We start from the raw sequence: 24891 nt of genomic DNA on the forward strand, positions 1-24891 counted from the left end.
CTCCATTCACCCTTCACTACACTGATATTTTAAATATTGCAGATGTCCAGATCCCCCTCACCATTTGACTGGGAATGAATGGGAGAAGGCATTTGGAGCTTCCCTGAGTGAAGTGCCCAGCCAGAAAGGCATTTTTGGAATTAGCACTCATTGTCAGACCTAAGAAAACAATTCCACAGGTGCCTTACCTGTTTTGGGCTTTAACCTCTCTCTGATTACAATTCTTATCAAAGAGTGACTTTTACACAGACACTGACTGTCTCACAATCCCTTGTTTAAGGTGAGAACATGAAACAAGTTTGCCAAGGTGAAAAAAGTTAAATCTGCTTTCCCAGCTCAGGCTGGAGAGAAAGCAATGGGCTACCACACATCCAGCCAGCAGAACAGCATGCAGAGGAAAATGGTTCTTATGTGCAGGTTATTACTGGTACTTCCTCAAACCCAAGCACAAAATTCTTGTGGATCATTCACTGTGGCATAGCCTTTCCTCTTCCCTGTCTAGAGCAGTGATCAAATGCCAGCCCCATTTCTGGAGCAGAGATAAAAAAAATTCCTGCTTCTTTGGGAGGTGGAGGAGGCAAGTTCTGTGATATTGCTCAAACAGGAGAAATCTGGCTTTCTAAAAAGAGGCCTGTGCAGGGAGGGGAGGGCTCTTGTTTATTTGTAGGTGCTGTTTCATGCTCAGGTGCCACGCAGCACACCCCAGGACATCCCTGGCTCCCTGTTTGTTGTGGCTGCAGGCTCCAAGGAGCTGCTGTGTATGTGCCCTGTGCTGTAGGTGAACAGGCTCAGATGTCAATCTAGCCAAGGTCATTTAAAAATTGCATTCCTGACAAGTTCTGTGGAAACAGGTCAGTGCCTGGGGGAGAGGGGCCTTCCCAGCAGCACAGATTCTGCTGCTGCCAGGGCTCTCCCAGGGCTGGTCCATGGATGCCACAGGACAAGGAGAGCACACAGGTGTCCCTCAGCCTGCCACTCCTCAAGGCCAAGCTTCCAATTCTTTTATTTTTCCTACTTTCCTGCTGGGCTGATAAACATGGGAAGAGATCTGGTTACAGAGATGAAGCACGCCTTTTTAATTTGTGTTTGCCTTTGAAATGTTGCCTGGTTACTCCCCAAACTATCATCAAACACTTAGCACTGTGAGAGTGACTTGCAGCAAACACCTCTGCCCAGAGCCAGCAGGAAGAGTGACAGGCACAAGTTTGCTAGCTGGGCACCTAGCAGGCCAAATGTGCCCTGACACACTTCTGGGCACCACGAGAGCTCTGGTTATCCTACACTGCACCTCCAAGGCAGCTCACTGCCCCTCAGTGCAGCTCTGCAGCTCCCCAAGGCCAGGGCAGCCTGCAGGAATAAATCAGCACCGTGCCCCCAGCGACCCACCCAGCACTCCAGGGAGCTCTGCAGGATGCAGGACATTTGCTAATAACACAAAGGTGATATTTCAAGTTTTAACACCTAAATTTCACCAAGTTCAAAGTGTTTAAAGTTTTAAAGAAGCTGAACCTGCACATGCCCAAGGTATCTGATGTGACAGATCCAGCAGTGCTCCGGAGCTGGGCAGTGTCACTGTCACCCTCCTCGGGAGGGCTCAGGTGACTGAAGGATGGAAACACACAGGTATCTCCAAGAAAGGTGAGCAGGATCATTGCACTATCCTTCCAGCAGCTGAAAGGAACCTCTGGAAGTGAGAAATTCTCAAGGACACTTCAGGAGAAGCCATCTCCCTTGGTTCACCTTCAGACTGCATTTATTTTTTTTTCTTCTTGCCTTGTCATCGCCAGCTCATTCATATATTGGTCAGGTTTTACATCCAGCCCTTATTTTTTTGAAACTGCAAGCAATGGACTCACAGAAATTCTCTTCTTTCTCCTTTAAGGTGCAACATTAATTTATACCAGAGGAAAGATCAAATTCAGATGCAGCCCACTCCTCGTGGGCATCCAGCGGTTTTAAGTCCTAAAATAATAAGGTTTATCAGCTTTGCTCCATCAGTGCTCAGACACTTTTCCCTGAGAAGACTGAAAGTGCTCAGACACCACTCCATGGAGAATTACATCAAGCCTGTCCCTGCAGCCCAGCTTCAAAGGCCAGCCCAAGAGGGCTGCTCTCCATCACTCAGCAGTTGCCAGCCCCGGTGTTCACCTGGCGTTTCCCACACAGCCTGATACACCCCAGACACAGCCAGTGTCTCCTGCACTTCCTCTGCGCCTGAGAACTGCCAGCTCCAGCTGCCACAAGCCCTTCCAACAACCAGCATGGCACTGCTGCCCCTGCTGCAGGGCAGCTCCAGGGCTGCAGGGAAGGGTCAGTAAAACACCTCCGCACTGTGGGGTGGAGCACTGATGTAAACACTCCAGGTGTCCCTGCTATTTGAATTAAAATAACAACAGCTTTTATTAAAAAGGAAAAAAAAAAATAAAGTGGTTCTGTCCCTTCCTGTGGAAGGTTTGAGATAAATCACAAGAGCCACGCTCCAGGTTGCTGCTGCCTGAGCACATGAAGTTAATAATTAGCAGTGCTACATAGCAGAGGTCACCAAAGCCCAGTCCTGGCTTGCCCTGCACTTGTTGCAGTGACCCACAGCACTGCAGACAGGGATGTTTTGCGTGTGCACAGCACTGCACACAGGGATGTTTTGTGTGCCCACAGCACTGCACACAGGGATGTTTTGTGTGTGCACAGCACTGCACACAGGGATGTTTTGCATGCCCACAGCACTGCACACAGGGATGTTTTGCGTGTCCGCAGCACACGAGGTGGCCACGCTCGTTATTCCTCACCCAGCACAGCCCCAGCCTGGGAGGGCTCGGCCGAGCTGGGAATTGAGACTGTTTTAGAAATCACGAGTGAGGCATTTGCAACATTAGCTTGAAATTCCCCAAATTCCTGAGGAGAGAAGTGTGACGTGCTCAGCCTGGCAGCCAGGGCTGAGTCAGCAGCAGAGGACAAAACAAACAGGACTCTGTCCTGCCCACTGCAGCAGCTTCCCCACCACACACCAGCCACAACTGGCACTTGATTTGGCTTTTTAGCCCTAATGAAGTTGGAAGAACCTTAAATATGGTTTAGTTTTCACCGTCAGCCTTTCACTCCCTTTATTAACGGTCATTAAGAGAAGCTTTAGTAAAATTAACTCAGAAATGATAGCAGAGCTGCTGCATTTGTGAACAGCAGTTCGTGGGTAAGGTGCTGCTGCCCGAACAAATTCGAGCAGGTCTGGGGTGACTGACCTAGCCCTCTCAAACACAGGCTGCTGTAATTTGGGAGATGAGCAGAGCACACAAGGCAGCTCCAGCGCAGAAAATCAGGGGAAGCTCCCTGGGCAGGGCGAGTGCTCCTGGTGCCCACCTGCCAAGCTCGGGGCCAGGCACAGCTGCTGGGCCAGCTCAGTGCCCAGGGGCTCACAGGGGGTTCAGCAGCCCAGCTGAAGGGCAGTGACAATCCAGAGGGAAAAACTGCCCTGGCCAGAGCAGCCAGGACCTGCCCCCTGACACACAGGGGAGCGGATCCCTGCCTCCCTCCAGCCCTTCATTCACCCAAGGAGCTCCCCAGGAGAAATGAAAACCCACACAGGCCATCTCTACACTTACATTTCAGCCCTTATTTGCATTCTGCTTAGCAGTAACCTAAGATTAGTAGGAGCTGGCAAGCCACAGGCTGGACAAGGTTTATTTGGACTGCAGAGCCTCAGCACAGCCGTGGTTTCCATTCTCCATCAATCCTGCTTAAGTTGTTCTGCTTCCCACGTAGAATAATTTTGTTTAGACAAAGATTACACTGTCCACTGAGACAATGATCCAAGGAGGCCCTTTAGTTTTAAGATCTGCCATGTAAGCTCACTCATTTAACTTTTGCTCTTCTCCTTTCCAAACAAACAATCAAGCACCAACACTCCACAAAAGGGGCTGGCAGCTTTCACTGCAGTGACCTCTTTCCCAAGCTTGATCCTGCCTGAATTGCAGGAGTCTGGAGAGACAGCAGGTGTGAGAGCAGTGCCACAGAAGGGACATGGTTTGGTGCCACACACAGGGCACAGATCACCCCCAGAGCAAGGCCAGCCACCAAATCCTCCTGCAGCTTCCTGATCCATGTATTCCTGTTCATATGTTCCTCACCCAGGCTTTAACCCCCAATATATTCTGAGGCACAGACTATCAGAGTTTAGCTCAGCTGTTAAAATATTTGCTTCTTTTTGCTGTTTTGGACATGTTATCTGCAAATTTCCAGTGATGACTCTGTTCCTGCATAGGAAGAGAAGGGTGGAGAAGGCTCCCTATTCCCTGTGCCACTTCAGATTCAGACTTCTGTTACATCTGACCTGAATTGTCATTTCCTTACTGAACAGTTTTGCTCATTCTGGCTGTTCTTTTAATGTCTCCTGTTCCATTTCCTCTCTGCTGTACAGAGTTCACATTAAATCACAGAATGGTTTGGGTTGGAAGGAACTTTAGAGATCATCCAGCTCCACCCCTGCCATGGCAGGGACACCTTCCACTGTCCTAGGCTGCTCCAAGCCCTCTCCAACTCGGCCTTGGACACTCCCAGCCCCAGCTGCTCTGGCCACCCTGTGCCAGGGCCTCCCCACCCTCCCAGGGAACAATTCCTTCCTAATCTCTAGTTTAAACTTCTGCTTTGTCAGTTGAAATCCATTCCCCCATGTCCTGTCACTCCATCCCTTGTCCCTCTCCGGCTTCCTTGGAGCCTCTTGAGGCACTGGAAGGGGCTCTGAGGTCTCCCCAGAGCTTTTTCTTCTCCAGGTTGAATAACTGCAGCTCTCAGAGCACCATCCTGGTGCCTCCCCTGGCCTGGCTCCAGCAGCTCCAGGCCCTTCCTGTGCTGGGCCCCCGAGCTGGAGCAGCCCTGCAGGTGGGCTCTCACCTGTGCTTGTGCTTGGCATGTACTCTAAGTCTATATATTCCAAAAGTATTACATTATTATCGATTGATTATTATGAAAATAGAAAATGTGTCGAGTCTATGGTAAAAATGTTTCTGAGATGGATCCCTTTTCCACTCACTCCTCACATTCCCTGCCTGATTTACCACAACTGCTGCATTCAGATGTCCCCAGACCCTTCAGCTCCTGCTTAAGCAGCAGCAGCTCCAGCATTTCCAAGGTAATTCATCTTTCCCAAGATGTTTCTGCACAAAAAGCACAAACAGAGGAAGGCAGGTTCCAGGGTCTGCAGCAGCAACTCCCAAACCATAAAAAGCACAAAACAATGGGCAAGATTGACCAATCTTTAACCAGTTCTTTGCCCATATGAAGGTCTTTCCTCACACAGCTTACAACCCCCCTTTGCTTAGGATTGTTGTCAAACTCCTTTTAAAAGCTGATCATGAGTACAGTGGTCTCCAGATTCCGAGCAGGACCCTCAGAGATGGCACCAGCAGCTCCCATCTGGCTGCTCTGCTGCCAAATGTTTCTGTGCAGCACAGTCCATCAGCTATTCCATCTCTGAGATTAAGGATTTGGTTCTTGCAGATGTTCTATTTTCAGCATTTTCTATTTACTAACCCTTCAGAGAATGATTTCCTGCTATTTTCCTCTAATTTTCCACAAGAAATTCCCTGAACAACTTCACAGCAGATATACATAAACAGGTAGACACCTGGTTTTTCCTGCTTTTTCTTTTGCATTTTCCTTCTCCACACCATCTGATGACTTTACCACCACTCTGAAAAAGCCCTAGAACAGCAAGAATTTGAATGCCCCAAGGTGATCAGAAAGCCATGAGCTTTTATTCACCTCCTTCTCCGAAACAGATGCACAACACCTTGCAACTCCGAGTCCTTGAGGAAGGCTCCCAAAGCCTGCCAGGAACACCTGAGAGCATCAAGCCTGGACAAGTGAGAGCAGGCTGGAGATACAGCAGGACAGAAATTGGCAATTGTGCTGCTGCTGTGAGCCTGGGCTCCCAGACGAGGAGCAGGACAGCAGCAGCCCTCACCTCTCCCACTGGCCAAGGGATAAACCCTGCTCTGCTGCTTCCTTGCCAAAGGACAACAAACCTAAGAGGAAGGGGGAGGAAAAAGAAGCTGCAGCAAGTGCTGGCAGTGGCAGTTGTGGCATAGCTGCACTCTTAGCTCAGCAGCCCAGAGGAATGCAGGCAGGGCTGACAAACCCCAGCTTTGTGCACAGCACGCAGCGCCCGGCCCCGCTCTCACGCTGCTCCCGAGATTAGAACACATTGGAGGTTTTGTTACATCAAGGCATTGCTGCTTGTGCCTGTCATCCCAGGCCTGGGCCAAGCAGCAGCAAATTAGCCATTTCACAACTACCTAGAAATAAAAGGAGTTTAATTTAAACCAAAGCTTCGGTGCAGGAGCAGGTGCTGACTGAGTAATCGCGCGGAGTGATTCATCTCATGAATGATTTCCCAAGTTGGATGCACTCAGTCTTGAATTCCTGTCTGTAGGCACAGTCACAATTCAATTATAAGGCCAGCTTGCATAGCAAGTTTTAAAATTAAAGTCATCTCTGCTTGCTCAGAATATCAACCAAAAAAGCCCATGAAGTGGCTCATCTGTTGCAGCACTGCACTTCAGAAGGAGGAAAAAAACCAAGGCGCTGAGGAAACTAAAAATTCCTTATGTAACAATTGTCACCCCTGTCTCATTTGTAATACAACAAAGTTACTGAAATTACATTAAAAAATACGTCAACTTCCAAGCAATTAAGCCTTCATTCAGAAGAGAGAGCTGTTCACTGAAAGTATCATCACTCCTAATTAAGTGCCCAACCTTGAGCTGAACAATAAACAGGGATGCAGCCACATTTTGACACAGAGAAGGACAAAGGTCAGAAAAGAACTACAGCTTCCCCAACAATAACAAAAGAAGTTTAAAATGAAGTTTCTAGAACCAGATTGTGTAAGCTCAGTAAGGACTTGCTACTGGTGCCATGCACAGCTGGCCAAGCAAGGTGCAGTGATTTCAACCACGACAACTCCCAGCCCCAGAATCACACACTTTAACACCAAGAGACAGAACACAAAAGTGAGGGGAAGGAGATGAAATACTGCAAAACAAGTTCAGCTGACAGAAATATTTATCATTTTACTTCAAATTAAAAAATAATGAGGCAGGAGACTTTCGGCATGATGGATTTCAGTTTTTCCTGCTTCGTTTCTTGCTTCAAGAATCTCCCTGCACTCAGCCACGAGGACCCTGCATGTGGCACTCCTGGAGGTGTGCAAGCAATCTGGATGGTAATGGTGTTGTGTTTATATTCCACACCTGCCTGAGCGGACAAGTGAAAGCCCAGAATTCTCAGTGTAACAGTAAAGGGACCTATAAATCCTTCACATGACAGTTACCAAGCAGCCAGGTCTGCTGGGATCATCATCCTGCACTTTGCAACTCCTTAAAAGGCCTTGGGGACCCTTTTGGGAAGTCAAGAGGTAATGAAAATACCAAGAACATTAATGGCACATCTATCAGGTTCCATCTGCTCCTCGCAACAGAGAACACCAACCATCACTCCCAACTTTTTCAGTCTCAGAGCAATTTTTCCCTCTTCCATTTGAAAATTTAAAAGACCTTTAAAAGAAAAAAATTGTCTTATTTTAGTTTCAATTATTTTCTTCTCTATCTGGGGGTGGATATGCCCCCAAGGGAGGACTTAAATCAAGATTAACTACAAATATAGATGGAGAAGATGTTCTGAAGAGAGAAGCATTGCACCTGTAGGCAGTTCTGGCTTCTCCAACACCAAGTGTTCCCTTCCCCTCTTAGGCTGTTTCCGATAAACCTTCTCTGCAACAGGATTAAAGGCAGGCCTAAAATATCAGTGCTAATTTGGTGCTCATCAAGATGTCCTCAGGGAAACAGGATAAAAAGGAGAGACTAAGCATAATTAAACAAGAGTAATATTAATAGGCAAGCTGGGCTTTAGCAACAAAAAGTCAACAAGTTTTCCTTAATATTTCTTCCGAAACACTTGCATGTCTCTGAATAAAGAGGCACAATAAAACAAAGCCACACTTCCTCTAGAAATCCAGTGGGAAAACTGGAAGGGAAGAGGGAAAAGACAAAGTTAACTGTGGAAAAAGCACTAGAGAAAAATTTGTGAGTGCTGCTTTTGCACAGTCAAATCTCCCACACTAGTGAAGTATTGTCACAGCCCTATCAGCCCTAGAAAATTCATTTTCTCAAAGAAAATCCTGCTCTGTGGCAAATTTTCATGGCCCATAACTTTGAGCAGGACCGAAGAACACTAGCAAGGCTTGCAAATTGTATAACCAAGCAGAATTAAGGTCAACATTGTCACAGGGATTAGGACAGCAATTCCTTATGGTCATGTCAGCAATGCTGTGTGGGGCCAGCACAGCCCTACCCCACTGCTGGGCTTCCCTCCAGCCCATCACCCCTGGATATGGCTACTGCCTGCTTCACCTTCTCCTCAGGGAAATGAAGGGAAAGTGCAGGAGAAATCCACTAAACCACCTGTGAAGTAACACCCTACTACCACAGCACTTTGAAAAATAATTACTGGGGGAAAGAGAGGGGAAATCCAGTCTGGAAAGCTGAATTGCAGGTTATTATCTTCTGCGGTCAGGCACTGGGTAATGAGTCTTTTCCTGAAGAGAAATCCTGACTGGCATAACTAGAATGCAGCCCAGGTCCTGGCTGCCTCAAACAAGAGCACCTTCAACTCAATCTTTAATGCAGCTGCTGCAGCAAAGGCAGCACCCAGCACTGCCTGGGTTGGCTTTTCCCTGCAGAACCTGCCCCAAATCCCTGTTCCCTCACAGCTGCCCCATTCATCTGCAACACTCAGCCGTGGAGAACAACTCTGCATCTCCCAGAACTCACTCTGTGTCCCTGGGAATCCATCCCCTCCAGAGTGGGGTCTGATCTGTTCTGTGTGTCAGAGCTCTTCCCCCAGCCTGTGCCCTCTGCCTTTGGCAGGCACTGACCCACGTTGGCAGCCCATTCTTCCCTCCCCAGAGGGCACAGGGAGGGCTGGCCTGGGCAGCCAGGGGGGCAGGAGGTCCCCCCAAACAGGAAATTCTTCAGGGGGCCAAGAACAGAGCGGGGTTTGATGGCTGGCAGGCAGCAGTGCTGACACACAGACTCTTCCCAGCACAGCACACGTGGAGATCTGCAGGGATTCGTTTGTATCCCCAGTTCAGGAACATTCAGAGTGTTCCAGCAATGTTTAAGACAAGGAATAACTATGGAGATGCACATACACCAGTTCTGCTGACCAGAAAACCCTTTGCTTCCATAATCTAAATAAAAATCTCCATTTTCTTATTTAAGCACAAATATTAAACATACAAAACCTCAGCAAAGCAGAAACTGGAAGCTGAGCTGTGACTGCCCATGCTCTGAATTAGAGGCATGAAAGCACTAAGAACCTGAGTAACACTTTACTCACTGTGCCCAATTCCCAGCACAGTAAAATTGTGGTTTCAGAAATCAGGTTGCTCAGAGTCCCAGCTCAGGTCCAGGTATCCTGTTAATCACATTAATCACAGTAAACAGCTCACAAACACCTGGAAATGAGTAGTTTGTGATTAGCTGCAAGGAAAATAAACATGATTATACTGCACAAAATACCACTGAACAGGCCAGGAAAATCCAGCCAACCACTTTCATTAATCTAGATTAGTGGCCAGGATATTTCTATTAGGGGAAGGTCATATTCTCCAAAGGAATTGCATTCCTATGGTTTCAATTTCAGGTTTGAATCCTAATAATTAAACTTCAGACATCAAACACTGGAAACACAGCAGCCATTCCTATCAAAAGGAGCCTGTGGATCTGCTGTAGCAGCAGAAGCATGGCTTGCACTAACACTGGAAAACTCCTCTCCCCAGCCCTTGTGTGCCACAGCAGCTACGTGCACAGCACAGCCAGGAACTGCACAACAACACTTTCACAAGCATGTGTCAGTAACTTATCAGCAAAAGCAGCCTGGCCAAGGATTCTGCTGCAAATAAAGGCTTGCAGACACCTCTGATGATTAATCTGAAGCGTTTTGATTAACCCAGCTAGTTCTTGGTCACAGACATATTTCTACCAGCCAAAACTTCCTGACACGTATTTTCTGTTTCATTGAAGACTGAATGCTGACTAAAACACAAGGCAGAGTTAGAAGATGAGAGACATTTTGCACATTGTGTTAAATACTTGATAGGGAAAACCTATCCTCACCAAACCCTGGGCACACTCAGTAGCTGACCTTGTGTTGCCACTGATAACCAGAAACAAACAGAATAATGTAATCATCTGCTACTGTTAAGACAAATATTATTTGGTGCTCTAATGACTACAAAACCTTGGTTGTTGTAACTGCAAGTTTTATTTACATGGAGACAAACTCAGCTCCCTGCAGTGTCTCTCTGCAGCAGTGCCAGAGCCCCCCACTCCCCCTGGCACAAACACTCCCTGCTCCCCCTCACCAGCACCCATGCCTGTGCTGGAGTTTTTATTTATCCCTGCAATGCCCTGTGCACACAAATCAGCAATGGGAAATTCACTAAGTCCTGCAAACGCTGCCTAAAATAACCAGGGAGTGGCTCCATGCAGGTGAAAGGCACTAGAAACACAGATTTAGTTACCCTTAAACAAGTTATTCCCTAAATAATGGATCCCATTGCATGGGTTTCATCTGCTCTTATTCCAAGCTACCCCTTCATTTGCTCAGATGAGAACTCAGACTATCAAAGCCAAAAAGAAAGCAAGCACAGAGAGATTTGATACAAAATATAAACCTCCATGCATCAGAAGGAAAGAAAAGAGGACTGTAACCAAACATACACCACCATGTGCATTTTTTTTTAATTCCATCTTCCAAAAATAGTAACATTTGTCCATGTAGCAGGATCTCCAGAGATACAAATGAGCACCAGCAGGGTATGTGAGCAAATATATGGAGCACCCGGAGCGTGGTAACTGCTGACATTGACTTACTTTATTAGAGGACATTTGTCTCAAGGACATTTCAGTGTATTCTTGAGACAATTTCAAGAAGTGCTTTCAGATTGGGAAGCACTTAATCACAATCCACTTGAGACTGCTACAATAAACTCCTTAAAATAAATCTTAAGGTTTGCTCTGCTATTATCCCACATGCACTTACTAGGGGTGCTCCGACCTGAGCTGCTAGAGGCTGTTGTTCTGGTCAAGAAGTCAGAGTTTCTTTCACAAAAACACATGAAAACAAAGCCCTGGGTATCCACTGGGAAGCAGAACAAGTCTTGGTGGCCCCAATTTGCTGCTCTCCCCCTGGCTGTCCCTGCATCACCCCACTCTGCTGGCACAGCTCTCCTGAGGTGAAAGGACACTCAGCAACCTGTAGTTGATTATTAAGCAGCCCTAAAGACAAAGTCACAATTCAAGAAACAAAGACTTGTGTGATGTATTTAAAGGTATCAAGTGCCTGAAAAACCAAAAGTTAACATTTAAATGGTTTAATCTGGTAGCAGAAAGAGCATTCCCTCAGTTTGGGTGAAGTGGGTCAAACAGCTCTTCCCCTCCCTCCATCCCAAATTCAGCCACAGCACAACACACAGCAAGGTGTGCAGAGCTGGCTCCTGCTGACACACACCTGGCTGCAGGCAACATGCTGCTGTCCCCACATCTTCAACAGCCCCCTAAACATGAGTCAGTATTGGAATGAGCTGTGCTTCCAAAATCCTGTGTCAGAAATGCAACTGGGTGAGTTCAACAGCACGTGCTCATTTCTGTCATGTCAGATTCAGTTTTCGTGTTTGTCCAGAACAGCCTTAAAGCCAAAATTCAAACCATGAGCCCCTCCATAAACTCACTCCATTCTACTGCAGACACACATCAGTTAGGAGAAAAAGAAAAATTCCTCCAGGTTAAGTATTTCCCTGACCTCTGTTTGAACTCAAACCCATCATTGTTCCATTGTCACCTCGGATTATTTGCCAGCTGCCAAACACCAACATTTTTATAGCATTGCCTTTTCAATCCTACTCTTTCACTCTTCCTTCATCCAGAGCTAGTGCACAACATCTTTGGACATGCAACTTAGCTCTTTTTTTTGAGGAACAAAGTATTTCTGACTCAACTCCCAGAGCAGCAATGGCCCAGCCCAGCTGTGTTGGTGTCACCTTGCCGCCTGCCATGCCTCAGCGAGTCACACAGACCTGGTTCTCTTCCCCCTCTTTAAAACCCTGACTGCACATGGCTGGGTAAGGAATCCCCAAGCTGCAGGAACACTGAGGAGTTGCCAGGAGCTGTCAAAGCCCAGAGCCTGCTCCTTACCTTGCAGCATGCACCTGTAGGCAGACTCGGATATGGCGTAAATGTGCGGTGGCATCTCGTGGCGCTTCTTCCCTCTGTACATCTCAATAATGTTCTCTGAATAGATTGGGAGGTTCTTGTAAGGATTTATGACTACACAGAACAGCCCTGAATAGGTCTGGGAAAAGAAAAAATAACAAACATTTCTGTTAGTAAACAGTATTGAAATAAAGTCGTAAAGAACAGAAAGCCTGTTCACAGATTCTAGAATATTTATCTTAAAACAAAATTGAGGTGCTTTTCGTAGAGCAACTCAAAGTACATGCTATATTCAAATTATTGGTTTCTAGTTCTCTTAAAAGGCTCTTTAATTACCTGCATAAAAAGTAATTTAAAGATAATAAGCGTAGGTAAATCTGAAGAGGAGTATCTGATCTCTTTCCCACAGACATTTAAATCTCTCTTCCGTTTGCCAAGTTCCAGCTCTATGGACACCTTTTGATGTTCAACTCCTTCAGTAAAATGTGCATTCCAAGTTACTTTCCTTTTGAAGGAACTGATAATACCCATTGCTCTGGTAAATAATCTAGATGAGGGAAGAGCCTATGTCAAACCACCCTCATTTCTGCTATCCTGTCCCTGTCCATCCTTCCTGCCCAGGAGCCCTTTTCATCCCACAGAGGGGTCATTCCTCCCTTCCCACCCAGCTGAGGGACAGCTTGGCAGCCAGCCCTGCAGATGTTTCACACCCTCCTTGCGGAGCTGACGCTCCACAGAAGTGGACTCCCAGAGTATCCAGGAACCAGCAGGAATGGGGCATTGCTGGTTCCACTGAGACTTTTCTGTCAAGTGCCACGGGACCGAGCCCACACTGCAGCAGTGCCCACGGGGCCACACTCCCCTGGGAGCCAAGCAGGAGCTCCATCCCTGAGGAATCGTGACAGAACAGCCCTGGCAGAAGGAGCACAGGCAGCCACGGGCTCCGGCTTACCAGGGAGGACAGATGAGCCTGGCCTGGGTCAGAGGCTGAGCTCTGACAGGCACTGCTCCCTGCACACACCACAGCTCTCCCTCCTGCATGTTCCCTTCCAAGGAATCTGCTCGGCCCCTTCCAGCAGCAACCACAAGTGACTGCTCTGAAGAAAGCAGGATATCTAATCTCTCCACTCACTGCTGTCTCCTCACATGCTTGGACAGCGTGTTCCTTTTGGTCACTGCTGAAATTCCCGTCTTTACCAGCTCAGGAAGGCAGCAAGAGAGACCAGGTTTGGCAGAAATAAAAAGTATCTTTCTGAATGTCAGGAAAACCACGTTTCTTACCTCTGCAGGCTAAGAGGAGAAAAAGGATGGGGAGAATAAGCAGAAGGCTTTGACAGATGTTGAGGGCCCACAGTACTGAGCAGGTCACTCAGGATATAACATTTGTCCATTTTAAAAGGTATTTCTGCTGCATTGGTATGAACACAGTAGCTGACAGTCCCAATCTGCCTCTTTTTTCTTTTGTAAGTGTAAAAGATTTTATCTGGAGGAAAAGGTGCCCCCTGTCCTTTCTACACCTCCACCAGCTTCTGGAAAGACAGGCAGAAGGTGTTCTCTGAACTGAGTCCAGGAGCACCATCAGCAAAGAAAAAGAACTTGGTTTTAAGCCAGATCTCCTGACATAGGGACATCTTATGTCCTTGCAGGAAAATACTCCCTCTGCTTTGGTCAGATCTGCTGGATGATACCTGCAGGGCCTTACCACCTCAACAAGGTATTTATTTCTCAAGAGAAAGGAAACACATCTTATCAGGGCAACTGAGCCAAGCATAAAAAACAACTTATCAGTCATTAACTCAACGTAACACGGGGCTCTTGGCAGGTGGGCAGCTCCTCCCCAGCCTCCTCTCCTGCCACTGTCCCTCCTGCCAGCATCAGCGCTCCTGCCCTTCCTGACTGACCTGGATGCTGCTGCAGACAAATGTCACACAGAGCTGGCTGCAAACAGAAGCATTTCCCTGCCCAAACTCACTCCTGGTGCCTGCTGAGACTGGGAGGGAGGGAAGGCAGGACAGTTATTTTAACAGCTTGCTACAACCACACAAGGAGTCAATTAACAGCTGAACAGGGGGCACCCCTTCCCAGCACCCTCCCTGTGCTCAGCCGAGGTCACCCACATCCCTCTGCCACCACCACCAGTGACACAGAGGCTCTGAGCACTGCCACAAGCCTGCCTGCCAGTCCAGGCTCCCAGTGAGGGTAACCAGAAGAAAGAACACATTTGCCAAGCCCAGCACAGAACCACAGCTCAGAGCCACGGAGCAGCACCTCCCCTGTGCTCCTGCAGTGCAGGCACAGCTCAGGAGGGAGCTGGTCACTGCTCAGTGCAGGCCAGAGGAATTCCCAGGGCCAGAGCCCACCCCAGAGCTGTCCCAGCACGGCTCTGAGCAGTGCCATGGCACCACAGCGGGCTGAGGCCAGCAGGGCTCTGCCCCAGGGAGGGCTCTGGACCCTCACCCTGCTCTGCCTCTCACCCACTCAGCCTCAGAGACTGGCACTTTCCCTCCCCTGAGCAAGGACAGAGCTCCCAGAGCAGAGGTGGCTAAGCTGTAAGGGAATCACTGCAAAACCCACCTGCACTGGTGACCAGAATCACTGCCCTTACCCAGACACAAATAAACTGATCTGGTAAATAATTAAAGAAAAAAAAAATCTTAAGTGCTGGGATAAAACAGCTCTTTGAAGATTATCCTTCTCTCCTCCCTCCAGTTGCTTTGGCACCTTTAGTTTATTTCCCCAGCACAGACAGGGAGTAAATGTTACTATTTTAGCCACATAAAGAATGAATAACCTAGAGAAACAAACTTAACAATCCTCTATTGATAACACCTAACCTGGAAGCCCTTCCTGGCTATCTCCTGAAGCAGCAGTTGATGAAGGAAGGAATGGAATAATGGAATAAGCAAAGCCCAACATAACCAAACCAGAGAAGGCCAACAAATACCCTGGGCAACTGAAAAGGGTTAACTGTTAATATAAAGAATCTTTCTATTGAACAGGGCTCAATTAGAAGTTATGAAGCACAAAATTCTACATTTTGGCAGTGCTGGCATTCATTTATTTGAAACTAAAGGAGAAGCTTTTATCCCAGGCCATTCCCTATGTGCCATGGCAGCTCTTTGCATGCAGCACCCTGAACTCCAACACCTTGATTTCCTGAATGTGTCACCCTGCTCCCTCTCCTGCTGTTTCCCTGCAGAATTTCAAAACGAGACCTTCCTCAAACCAGCACCACCCTGCACAGCCTTAATTTATTCACAGGAAGATGGAACTGAATTTTCCCAATTTCCTGACTGTCATCTATTGCAGAAAGCAATATATGAACATATTGGTGGGCTGGCTTCGTGGCTTGGCAGGCAGAGAAACACAGAAAGGATGCTTTTAATGAGCCAAATTTAATTGGGAGGGAGCAAATGGTACCAAAATCTTTCACAGCTGTTTTATAACTGCAAGTCTCACAGTGAATCACCGTGCCTAAAAAAGCAGGAAAGGGCTTTGTGCATGGAAACCAAACATATGAAAAGTAGAGACTGTTTAAAACCCCTCAAAAAAGCTTCTTGGTGAGGAGCCCCAGGAGGAATTATCAGGAATACACACACATCTGCTTAACAAATGGACAGCCCATTTAATGAACTCTATCCTGTGGCTCTGATGGAATTGTCAGGTGGGAATAAGAGCTGGGATCAGCTGGGTGAGCTCCAGTAACAGCCCAGGCTGGATGGAGAACCAGCCTTCATTCATTTTTCAGCTGACAGAGGTGGATGAGCACATTAAGAATTGAAAGGCAAGCAAAGATGCTGATTCACCTGGAGCTGATGGATCAGCTGTTTGAACACAATCCTGCTTTACCAGGAGGAGCCAGCACCAACCCACAGCCACAGGACACCCTGGAATGCACTCCCCAGGCAGGGCTCCAGACACAAACAGTAAGGGAGAGCTCTGACTGACAGGTTGGTTATACAAGCTCCCCTTCAGGACACTAAATGTGCAGTTTGAAGGTTTCCAGATGCTTCCAGCCTGCATCCAGTAGTTTATCATGCAGTAATTTGGGTTCTGGTAAGCTGTCCCGACCTGCAGAGCTCAGGATCCTGGCACTGGCCTGTTTCAAACCCCACTCCATCCCTGCATCCTGGCAGGGAGGTGGCTGTGAGTGAACAACTGGCCAACAGGGTGAGTTATTCCCAGGTGGAAAGCCCTGGGAGCTCAGGCTCCATCTGGAGGGTGGCCTCATGGCCTGTCCTCCCCCACAACCACAGCACCCCTGCTCTGTGCACACACACAGAGGAGCTCAGGTTAACAAAAGGCCTGGGGCTGTCCCCTGCACGAACAGCTCCTGTGGCCAGGGACCAGCTGCTGGGCTGGGCTGCTCTGCCATGCCATGCCATGCCATGCCAAGGCCTCCTCAAAGCACTGAGACACATCAACACCATGCAGGTCCAGCTGGGCATCTGTAACAACCAGCCTGGTGATCTAACAATCACCCCAAACACAGGCTCAACCTTGAGCTGCAATTCTTCAAATACAAAGTGACAGGTCCACTCTATTACTACATCAATAATTAAGCTGAAGTAAGCATTTAGACAGCTCTCATTATTAGCTGAAACAGAAACCAGCCATTCCCAGCCCAGCACTACATGCTTTAAGCACTATCCCATAACTAAGGGAGTGGAGCACACTCTCCAGTTGATAAATTGCCTCAACAGAGCATTTTCTTTGCCTGCTTTTCACTTCCTGAGGTTACAGAGTCACCTTTCCCACTCCAAGCTCAGTTCCCTGAGCCAGACATGGTTTTCTCACAGAGCACCTTTTGTCCCTGACATTATCCAAGCCAAGCCTTAAAGAAGGACAGGGACTGCTCAGCCCCAGAGGGGATGAAGGTGGGGCTGTGCCCTGGGCTGGGCACAACACTGGAATCAAAGGGTGCTCAACAAGGGCAAGGAACAGCCTGGGAAGCTCAGGTCAGAGAGGCTGGGGATCACAGCCACAGATTTACCCAGGGCAGCACAGCAGGAGAATGAGAAAGGGAAGGAGCCCAACACACACACCAGGAAGGAATGGAAAAGCTCAGCTCCCACTACAGCTGATCTGTCTGTGGATGTTCTGCACAGCTGGGGCTGAGCAGAGGCTCAGCAGAGAATTTCCACACTCACAGCCTTCAGGTGATGTGTTCAGAGAGAACCCCCAGCCCAGCAGTGCAGGCCATGCCCTGCCAGCTCCTCCTCTCACACAGACACACTCAGGGTCACAGCCTGGGCTCAAACTGCCTCAGAGCTAAAACATGAGCTGAGCTTGCACCAGGGCCACAGGAGTATTAATATCCTTCCAGCAGGCTCCTGGAGAGCTGCATGTCAGAGCCTGACTGCTCCCCAGACAGCTCCACACAGCTCTGACACGGGCTGCAGGGCTGTCCTGCAGCACAGTGCACCCCTGAGCACTGGCACAGGAGAGGACAGGGCAAACTGCTGATCCTTTTCACACTCTGAATCCACCCTCTTTTACAGAAACCCAGTTGGACAAGAACAAGCCGTTTTCCATACCTCTGCTTACCTGATTCACCTCCTTTCAGTCCCTCAGACATTTCTAACCCTGCACACATCTCCCTCAACTTGATCACATTTATGAGTATTCCAAAAATCAGAGTCGATATAAAAAAAGTTCTTGTGTCAAAGCAGTTCCACCAGTGTGAACCCCTGCATTTCTTCTGCCACATGCTGGGTATTAGATCCAGTGACTGACTTGTGGTAGGAAAAAGAATTAAGTAACAAACTCCTTTTCTTGCAGGTTTCTTTTAATACCAATCTTTGACACTCAGTAACATGAAACATTCCCAACTGGACCAGCAGGAAAATTAAAGCAATTAGAACACAGATGCTTATATAATACCACAGATTGTTCTAGGTTACACTCAGGCCTCACAGGAGGCAGCAGCTTAACAGAAGGAACAGCTTAAAGACAGTGCAGGGCTGTAAGAGCTGCCACCCACAGCAGGCTCTGGAACTGGGGACTGTGGCACAGCTCCCATTCCCTCCCTCTTCTATTCCAGTAAAATGGCAAGTACACTCAAAAGTGAAATAACAGGGCTGCAGGCCCATTACAGAGGTAACACTTGCAATTATCAACAAATACCTGCTGCAGTGTTTTACTTGCACTACAGTGAGCACGTTTTCTACTTCACTGGTGCAAAGAAAACCCAGCAGCCCTGTGCCAGGAGAGCAGAACCAGCAGGAGGCTTCCAGGAACTCAAAGCCTCACACAAACAGCTTCCAACGCTTTTTCAAAAGTCTTGGCTTAAAAAAAACCCACGGGGGAGTGGGCAGGGAAGATAATGCACAGCTCTCTGGGGTTTGGGGGACGCTGAAGCTGAAGCAAAATCCTTCCTCAGGATTTGCTGTCCTTCCTCAAGGACAGCAAAACTCATCACTCCACCCTGACTCAGCCCACAGCACACACAGCGTGGGTACCTGTCCCCAGCTGAGCCCCAAACGTAGCCCAGGGCTCCCCACATCCCCCACCAGGCACAAGGGGCCATCTGGACACTGCAGGGAGTCACAGGTGTGAGAAATTCTGTTCATTTTAATCCTCTGCCTGAATGGGGTCAGGAAGCAGGTAAGGAGAAGCTGCAATGATTTCTGGGGGTATCACAAAGCCACTCAGCCACCCGTGGGCAAGGCCTCCCTCCAGGAAAGCTGGGCCAACAACAGAAGTGGCAACACCAATGGTTTTAAAATAAATGACCATAAAGCACATAGAATTTGGGATACCTTGGTTTTACTGCAGCTTAATTACACCCTGTGTTTGAGTGAGCAATTCCTTCATCCCTTCCTACTACACTGGGAACTTCTGACTGCATAAGCCAGACTTGTGGCCCTGCCAGAGCATCAGAAAAGGCACTCAGACTCCAAAGTTTACAGACCCACGGAGTGGGAAATCTGCCATTTACCCCAGAACCGTTCAGTGTTCACCTGCACTCACCAGTCAGAGCAGTAAAACCCAGCCACCTGCAGCTCAGGTGTTGGAGTCCCTGCAAAATCAGAACCTTGAGGCAAACCTGCACAGCCATGAGAGACCCGCTGGCTTTGACAGGATATTTCTGTCCACAAGAGGTACATAAGGTGATGCTTCTAAATTTAAAATACATTTTAAAAGTGGGATTGAAGAGTCTCTTGCCATCAAAAGAGCTTTAAATTGGTGGGTGAAGTCACCTAATGTCTACCACAGCTTGTGACAAAGAATTAAGTGTGGTCTTTAAAGAGCAGCAAGCAGGGCTGAGGGACCCTCACCACCCACCCTTCCCAGTGGATTTCATTTCTCCATCTCATTCTCTGATTCAAAGGCTTCTTCCCCCCATAAAATCATATTTTCAGACACAACTTGAGCACAAACCAGGCTCTAGGGCTGATATCTAGAAGCCTCCACAGTGGCATTTTACACGCAGGTCTTACAAGAATAGAGAGGTTTCCTCACCCAGGGTACAGACCTCAGTGAGTCAAAACCTCTGACTAGAACTATTCCTTTCTTAAACCAACACCCCCAGAAAGTCACCTGGAACTCAGTTCATGGGATAAGGATATTCAGGAAGCACCATAAAACCAGTCTGAGCAAAACCATGTTTATTCCAAATCTTCAAAGGACCTCCTAAGCCTGTGGGTATTCCTCCTGGGTGCCCTCCCAGTGAACCACCTCCAGCTCCTGATCTGCAGCTGAAGGATGTCACTAATGCAGCCTGAAGCCAGGATTAAAGCTGGCTACTCCAAAGCAGGGCAGCCACAGCAGTTCAGTTCTGAACTGGAGAATCAGTGTTCACAAGCATTTACAGGAAGCAAAACCCACTCCAGCAGGATATGAAGATCAATTTAGAGCATGAGTGACTCAAATGATAGGTAAGAAACGTTGATATCCCTAGAAAAGCACAGGATTTGGGGAACTTCAGCCATGAAACACAAGGGAGAGTGAAAATTCCAAGCAAAGGCAGAAACAATGAAAGAACAACTAAACTGCCTGCTGTAGGTGGCTGCACCTTCACAGAACCAGCACTAACACTCCAAACAAACCTCGTGGCAACCAATGGAATAGATGATGTTAAAAGTGGAGCAAAAAATTAAAGTTATTTCATCTCCAAAGCAGAACTGGGATCACCATAACTGAAACTCCAACCACCCTTCCCAGCAGTTCTTGTACAAGTCCTGCTCCTTTCCATGTTCTGTGCTGCCACGGGCAGACCCCAGAGGGACAGGACCAAGCACTCACACCTTGCCTTTACAAGCCCTGACCTCCCAATTCTCCTCTTGTGTTCACCTCCCAGCTCAGCAGTGGTGCCCAGAGCCTGAGATCAGGACACTTGGCAGACAGCAGAGATGCTGCAAGTTCCAGAAACTGCTGGCCACCCCTACTTGGATGTTACATGAAACTCTTGGAGTGAGCATCAGTGCCCAGGTCAGTGTGGGCCTTAGTCAGCCTCCTGTTCCTGCAGCAGCGTCATCTGCACAGGGATCACAGCCAGATGACTGCACCCACCCCTCGCTCCTTTCCTTTCCAGGATTGAAAGGAAACATGTGTCTACTTCACTTGACATTCTTGCATCTTTCACTTCCTAGAAAGGCAACACTCCAGGCTGCCTGTTGGGAAATTCCAGGACACCTGCTCAGATTCACCACCTGCACCTCAACTGCTTGAGACCAACACCAAAATACACAATTTTCATTTGGTTATCATGGGAGCACTATCTGGAAATGCAACCAGAGCTTTACCCAGCCCCTGGCAGCATGGCCAAACCACCAGAACTCATTTCAGCTCAGCTCACTTTGGCTCTTTTCCTCGCACCAGGCAAACAGGAACTGTGGGCAATGGCTCTGGGCTGTGCCAGCAGCAGCAGTGCCACATTCATGAAGCTCAGGGATGTCCCACAGAGCCCCAAGAGCTCGAGCTCCTGCAGTGTCCCTCTGGCTGTGAACTCTGCAGCATTCAGTCCTGCACACATCCCACCACTGCTCCTCTGCACACCTTCACCAAGCAAGCCAGGCTTCCTTCCAGCCCAGAAGGCAATCCTTCCAGCTGCACTGAGCCAGTGCTCTTGGGAGGAGCAGCATCCTCCAGCCGTGTCCCTGTAACTCAGAACAGCCCAACAAATGCTGGAGTTTCTCAGCCCAAGCTCTCCCAGCTGGGGCAGGGAGGTCTGTCACAAAGGCCATGTGCACTGTCCCCCCTGAGTGGCAGCAGCAGCATACAGCCAAGGAACAAGCTCCAGTGTGCCCCAGCATGAAGGAATGAACCCCTTGGGAAGAGAACAAGCTCAGGCACCCCAGGACCTCACAAACTGCACATGCACGAGCAGCCAGTCTCACAAAGGGGGACTGTCACACCCAGAGTGTGCCAGGTCCTGACAGCACCCCAGAAACACCTGGGCCTGTGTCTGCAGTCCCTGCACTGCAGCTTGCTGTGACATTCAAGGCCTGCAGCTTTTTAACCTTCATAATGAAATGAGCTATAATAGTTGTAATGAATTTCCTAACAGCCATAATTAGGATTGATACACAGACTGGAAACTTTTGACCTATCAACCTGTTTACTTTTTGTTTTCAATCCATTAATTATGCAATTAGTTTCCTTCAGCAGGAATCATTCCAGAAGTATTTTTCACCCAGCTCTGCTATGAGCAGCACCTTGCTGTAAGGCCTTGGAGGAGGAAGCTGACAAAGACACACAAATACAAAAAAAACACTTTGTATTTGTACACCATTTTAATAAGTCCAAATATTATCAAGGGTCAAGCTAAAAATGTACCCCCTAATCCCCAGATGGAGGGGAAAATGGGCCAACTATCAGGACTAAATAAAGTGGATTTAAGCTTTAAGTGTTTATAAAAGCAAAGCAAGCATTTAAGCAGATGTTCCAGTGTCTTTTGAGACAGAAAGTCTCCTTGTAGCTGCTCCTGACTCCCTGATGCAACAAGTCACTGTGCAACCAGCCTGCCAAGAGAGCAGGAGCTGCTCCTGACTGCAGGCACAGACCTGGGACAGAGCCCAAGGGAGGAGCAGGGTCAGACACAGCACCAAGGGCGCTGTGATTCCCAACTCCAGAGCAAGATGCTGATAAGCCAGATGTTCAATCAGTGCTTCAAAACCACTGGAAAAAAACAAGCTTTATTTTATTGGTTTATTTTAAGCACTTGAACACATCCCTTCCTGGCCACTAGGCTAATATTCAGTTCCAAAAAGACATTTTGCACTCCCAGTACTCCCAAACTTCATATTTTAAATACCAGCAGAGCCTCTTATTGCCATTTTTAACATGCAGCAAGTTAAAACAAGAGATGTGCTCATTCACATGAGCAGTTAAACACAGCAACCCAGCAAAGTGAGGGCTTGTCACCTCCCTCAGCTCAAGGAAGCCACTTGCCACTGCTCACTGGATCAGTTCAGCAGGAGGCAAGTGCTCCAAGGAGCAGCAGCAGAGCTCCCCAAGCTGCCATGTCACACTTCTGTGAGCATCTTTCAGCCACAGAATGTATTATTTGTTTCATGACAGAGCTCTTGACCTGTACACAGCACGGAAAAAGACTTTGGACTCATGCAAATGCTGGGGATATGAAGTATTTAGGCTGTCAAAATCAAAGCCAAGACCTACTCTAACAGCAGGGATGGCAATCAGGTAAGGTCAGCTGAATTAGCACCCAGAATGGATCCCATAATTACTACTTACATAGATGAGCCCAGAGTAATAGCGATCCTTTAAATTATGCAATACAGAGGCTTCATTTAAACAGGTTAATTCTGCCATGTCTTCCACTTTAGAGAACTTGGGAGGATTCATCTTCTGAACATCATCTTTATTGACGAGCGCCTTCTTCCCGTTCTCCGCCAGTTCAACCAACACCTCGTCCCCTTTCTCCTCCTTGATGCTGGCTGCCTCGAAGCCATGGCGCTCCGAGGGGATCCACACCAGCTTCTTGGCAGTCCAGTCAGCCTGGGTGGCAGGGTTGTAGATGACAGCCCTGTCCACGAAGAGGTAGCGCTCCGGATCCTCCTGCCCCGACCTCTGCGCCATCCCGGGAAGAGAAGGGTCCACTCCCAGTCACCCTGCCAGCAGAGAGGGAAAAGCAAGGAGCACGTTACACACCAGCCTCACAGCTCAGTGATCCACCACTGGTTCCTTCTCCATCACCAGTTCTTTCTCACCACCAGTTCCTTCTCACCACCACTTCCTTCCCTGGGAGAAGCAGCACAGGCATCGCTCCCAGCCTGGAGAAGCTGCTGCACAGCCGAGGCCCTGCTCACACACCTCTGCCACACAAAAGCTCAGTCACCTGCCAAGTGTCACCCAAACCCAGTGCAGGACGGCCAGGGACTGGTTCCAGCTGTGCAGCAGCAAGACAGAGACATCACAGCAAGAGCTGCAAGCAGGAAAAACACGCATCTGTGTGCTGGGCTCAGATAAGGAACGAGAGCAAACAGAGCAGAAGCTTGGCAGTAAACTCAGCTGTGATGGGACAGTGAAAAACAAAAATACAGAGATAGATGCAAACCATAAATCTGCTCAGTGGATTCTGCTGCAAAAACCAGAAGGCGGCAAGGATGAGTTTTAAAAATGTGGATTTGCAACTACAGGCAAGAACTTGGGACACGTGGGGTTTCTGCAAGCCACCAAGGCAGCTAAACCTTGCTAAACATTCTTCCTGAAAAGCTTTGCATTTCTACAGCCTGCTCCGTTCTCAGTCCTGAGTGCTGACATCACCATATTCCAAAAAATGTCTCCAGATCTCAAGTTTACCGCCAGGCTCAAAACACTGCAAGGAATGATGCTGGATTTTCCAACAGCTCCATGGGTAATTTGAAGCAGAGAGAAAAACCACTGACTGACAAGAGCCCCTGCACACTCATTTTACCTGGCTGCCTCTACCCAAGAGAGGCCCCTGCCACCAGAGCCAGGATTCCTGGAGCTGGCAGATCCATCTGCAACTGCCCACAGAGCGCCAAGGTAAAGCCTGAGCCCTGCTCCTCAGGACTTTAAACGCCTTGGTTTGTAACACACACCACCTTCCCTGCTGGAGAACCTCAAGTTGGCTACGGAATCCTTTCCCAGCAGGTAACCCAAAGGCCAGCTTGGGAACAAAGCCAGGGAGGCTCCCAAACTGCATTTGTCACCTTTCCTACTATGGCACGCGCCCTGATGGAAGTTCTGCAACCCAACCCTCCCGAGAAGAACATATAATTAACCAGGAAAATTGTGTCTCCATCTAAGGCAGAGAGATTTGTTACATTGTCCAACTTCAGTGAAAAGCAAGCCTGAAGTCACTGAACCCTTCAGAGGTGTGAGGAGCAGATCCCTTAGCACAGATGGCTCAATTCAAATCAAGATATGATGACTCAACACATAAAGTATTTTAGAAGAGCCTCTCCGAGAAAATTTCCATGAACAAAGATGGAATCGTGGAAGGGACACCTCTAAGTGATAGCTGGACTCCTCTGCCAGGAAACCAAAGGTTCAGTCAATGAATGCCACATTTGGCTGGAGAAGCCCACAGATGAAATAAGCGAGCTTTGAAACCCACGTGAGAAAGGTGACTGTCCCCACCGCGCCAGGCTCCAACAAAGCCCTGGCACGGCAGTGGCAGTGCCCCTCGGTGCCA

The 24891-nt window shown here is 48.3% G+C and overlaps 1 protein-coding gene across 1 annotated transcript in view; it reads right to left on the reverse strand.

The window, feature by feature from the left end:
* Positions 1–23363, reverse strand: part of MYH10 (myosin heavy chain 10) — an 80705-nt gene extending 57342 nt beyond the window's left edge. Inside the window, exons 1-2 of the mRNA XM_041468612.1 lie at positions 22965–23363; positions 12249–12405 (exon numbers count right to left, since the gene is read on the reverse strand). Coding sequence (XP_041324546.1) covers positions 12249–12405; positions 22965–23309 — 502 coding nt within the window. The 5' untranslated portion in view covers positions 23310–23363. The remainder of the gene's footprint in view (positions 1–12248; positions 12406–22964) is intronic.
* Between the last annotated feature and the right edge of the window lie 1528 nt (positions 23364–24891).

The sequence above is a fragment of the Pyrgilauda ruficollis genome, unplaced genomic scaffold, assembly GCF_017590135.1.
Source record: "Pyrgilauda ruficollis isolate IOZ18807 unplaced genomic scaffold, ASM1759013v1 scaffold221, whole genome shotgun sequence".
Taxonomy (NCBI): Eukaryota; Metazoa; Chordata; class Aves; order Passeriformes; family Passeridae; genus Pyrgilauda; species Pyrgilauda ruficollis.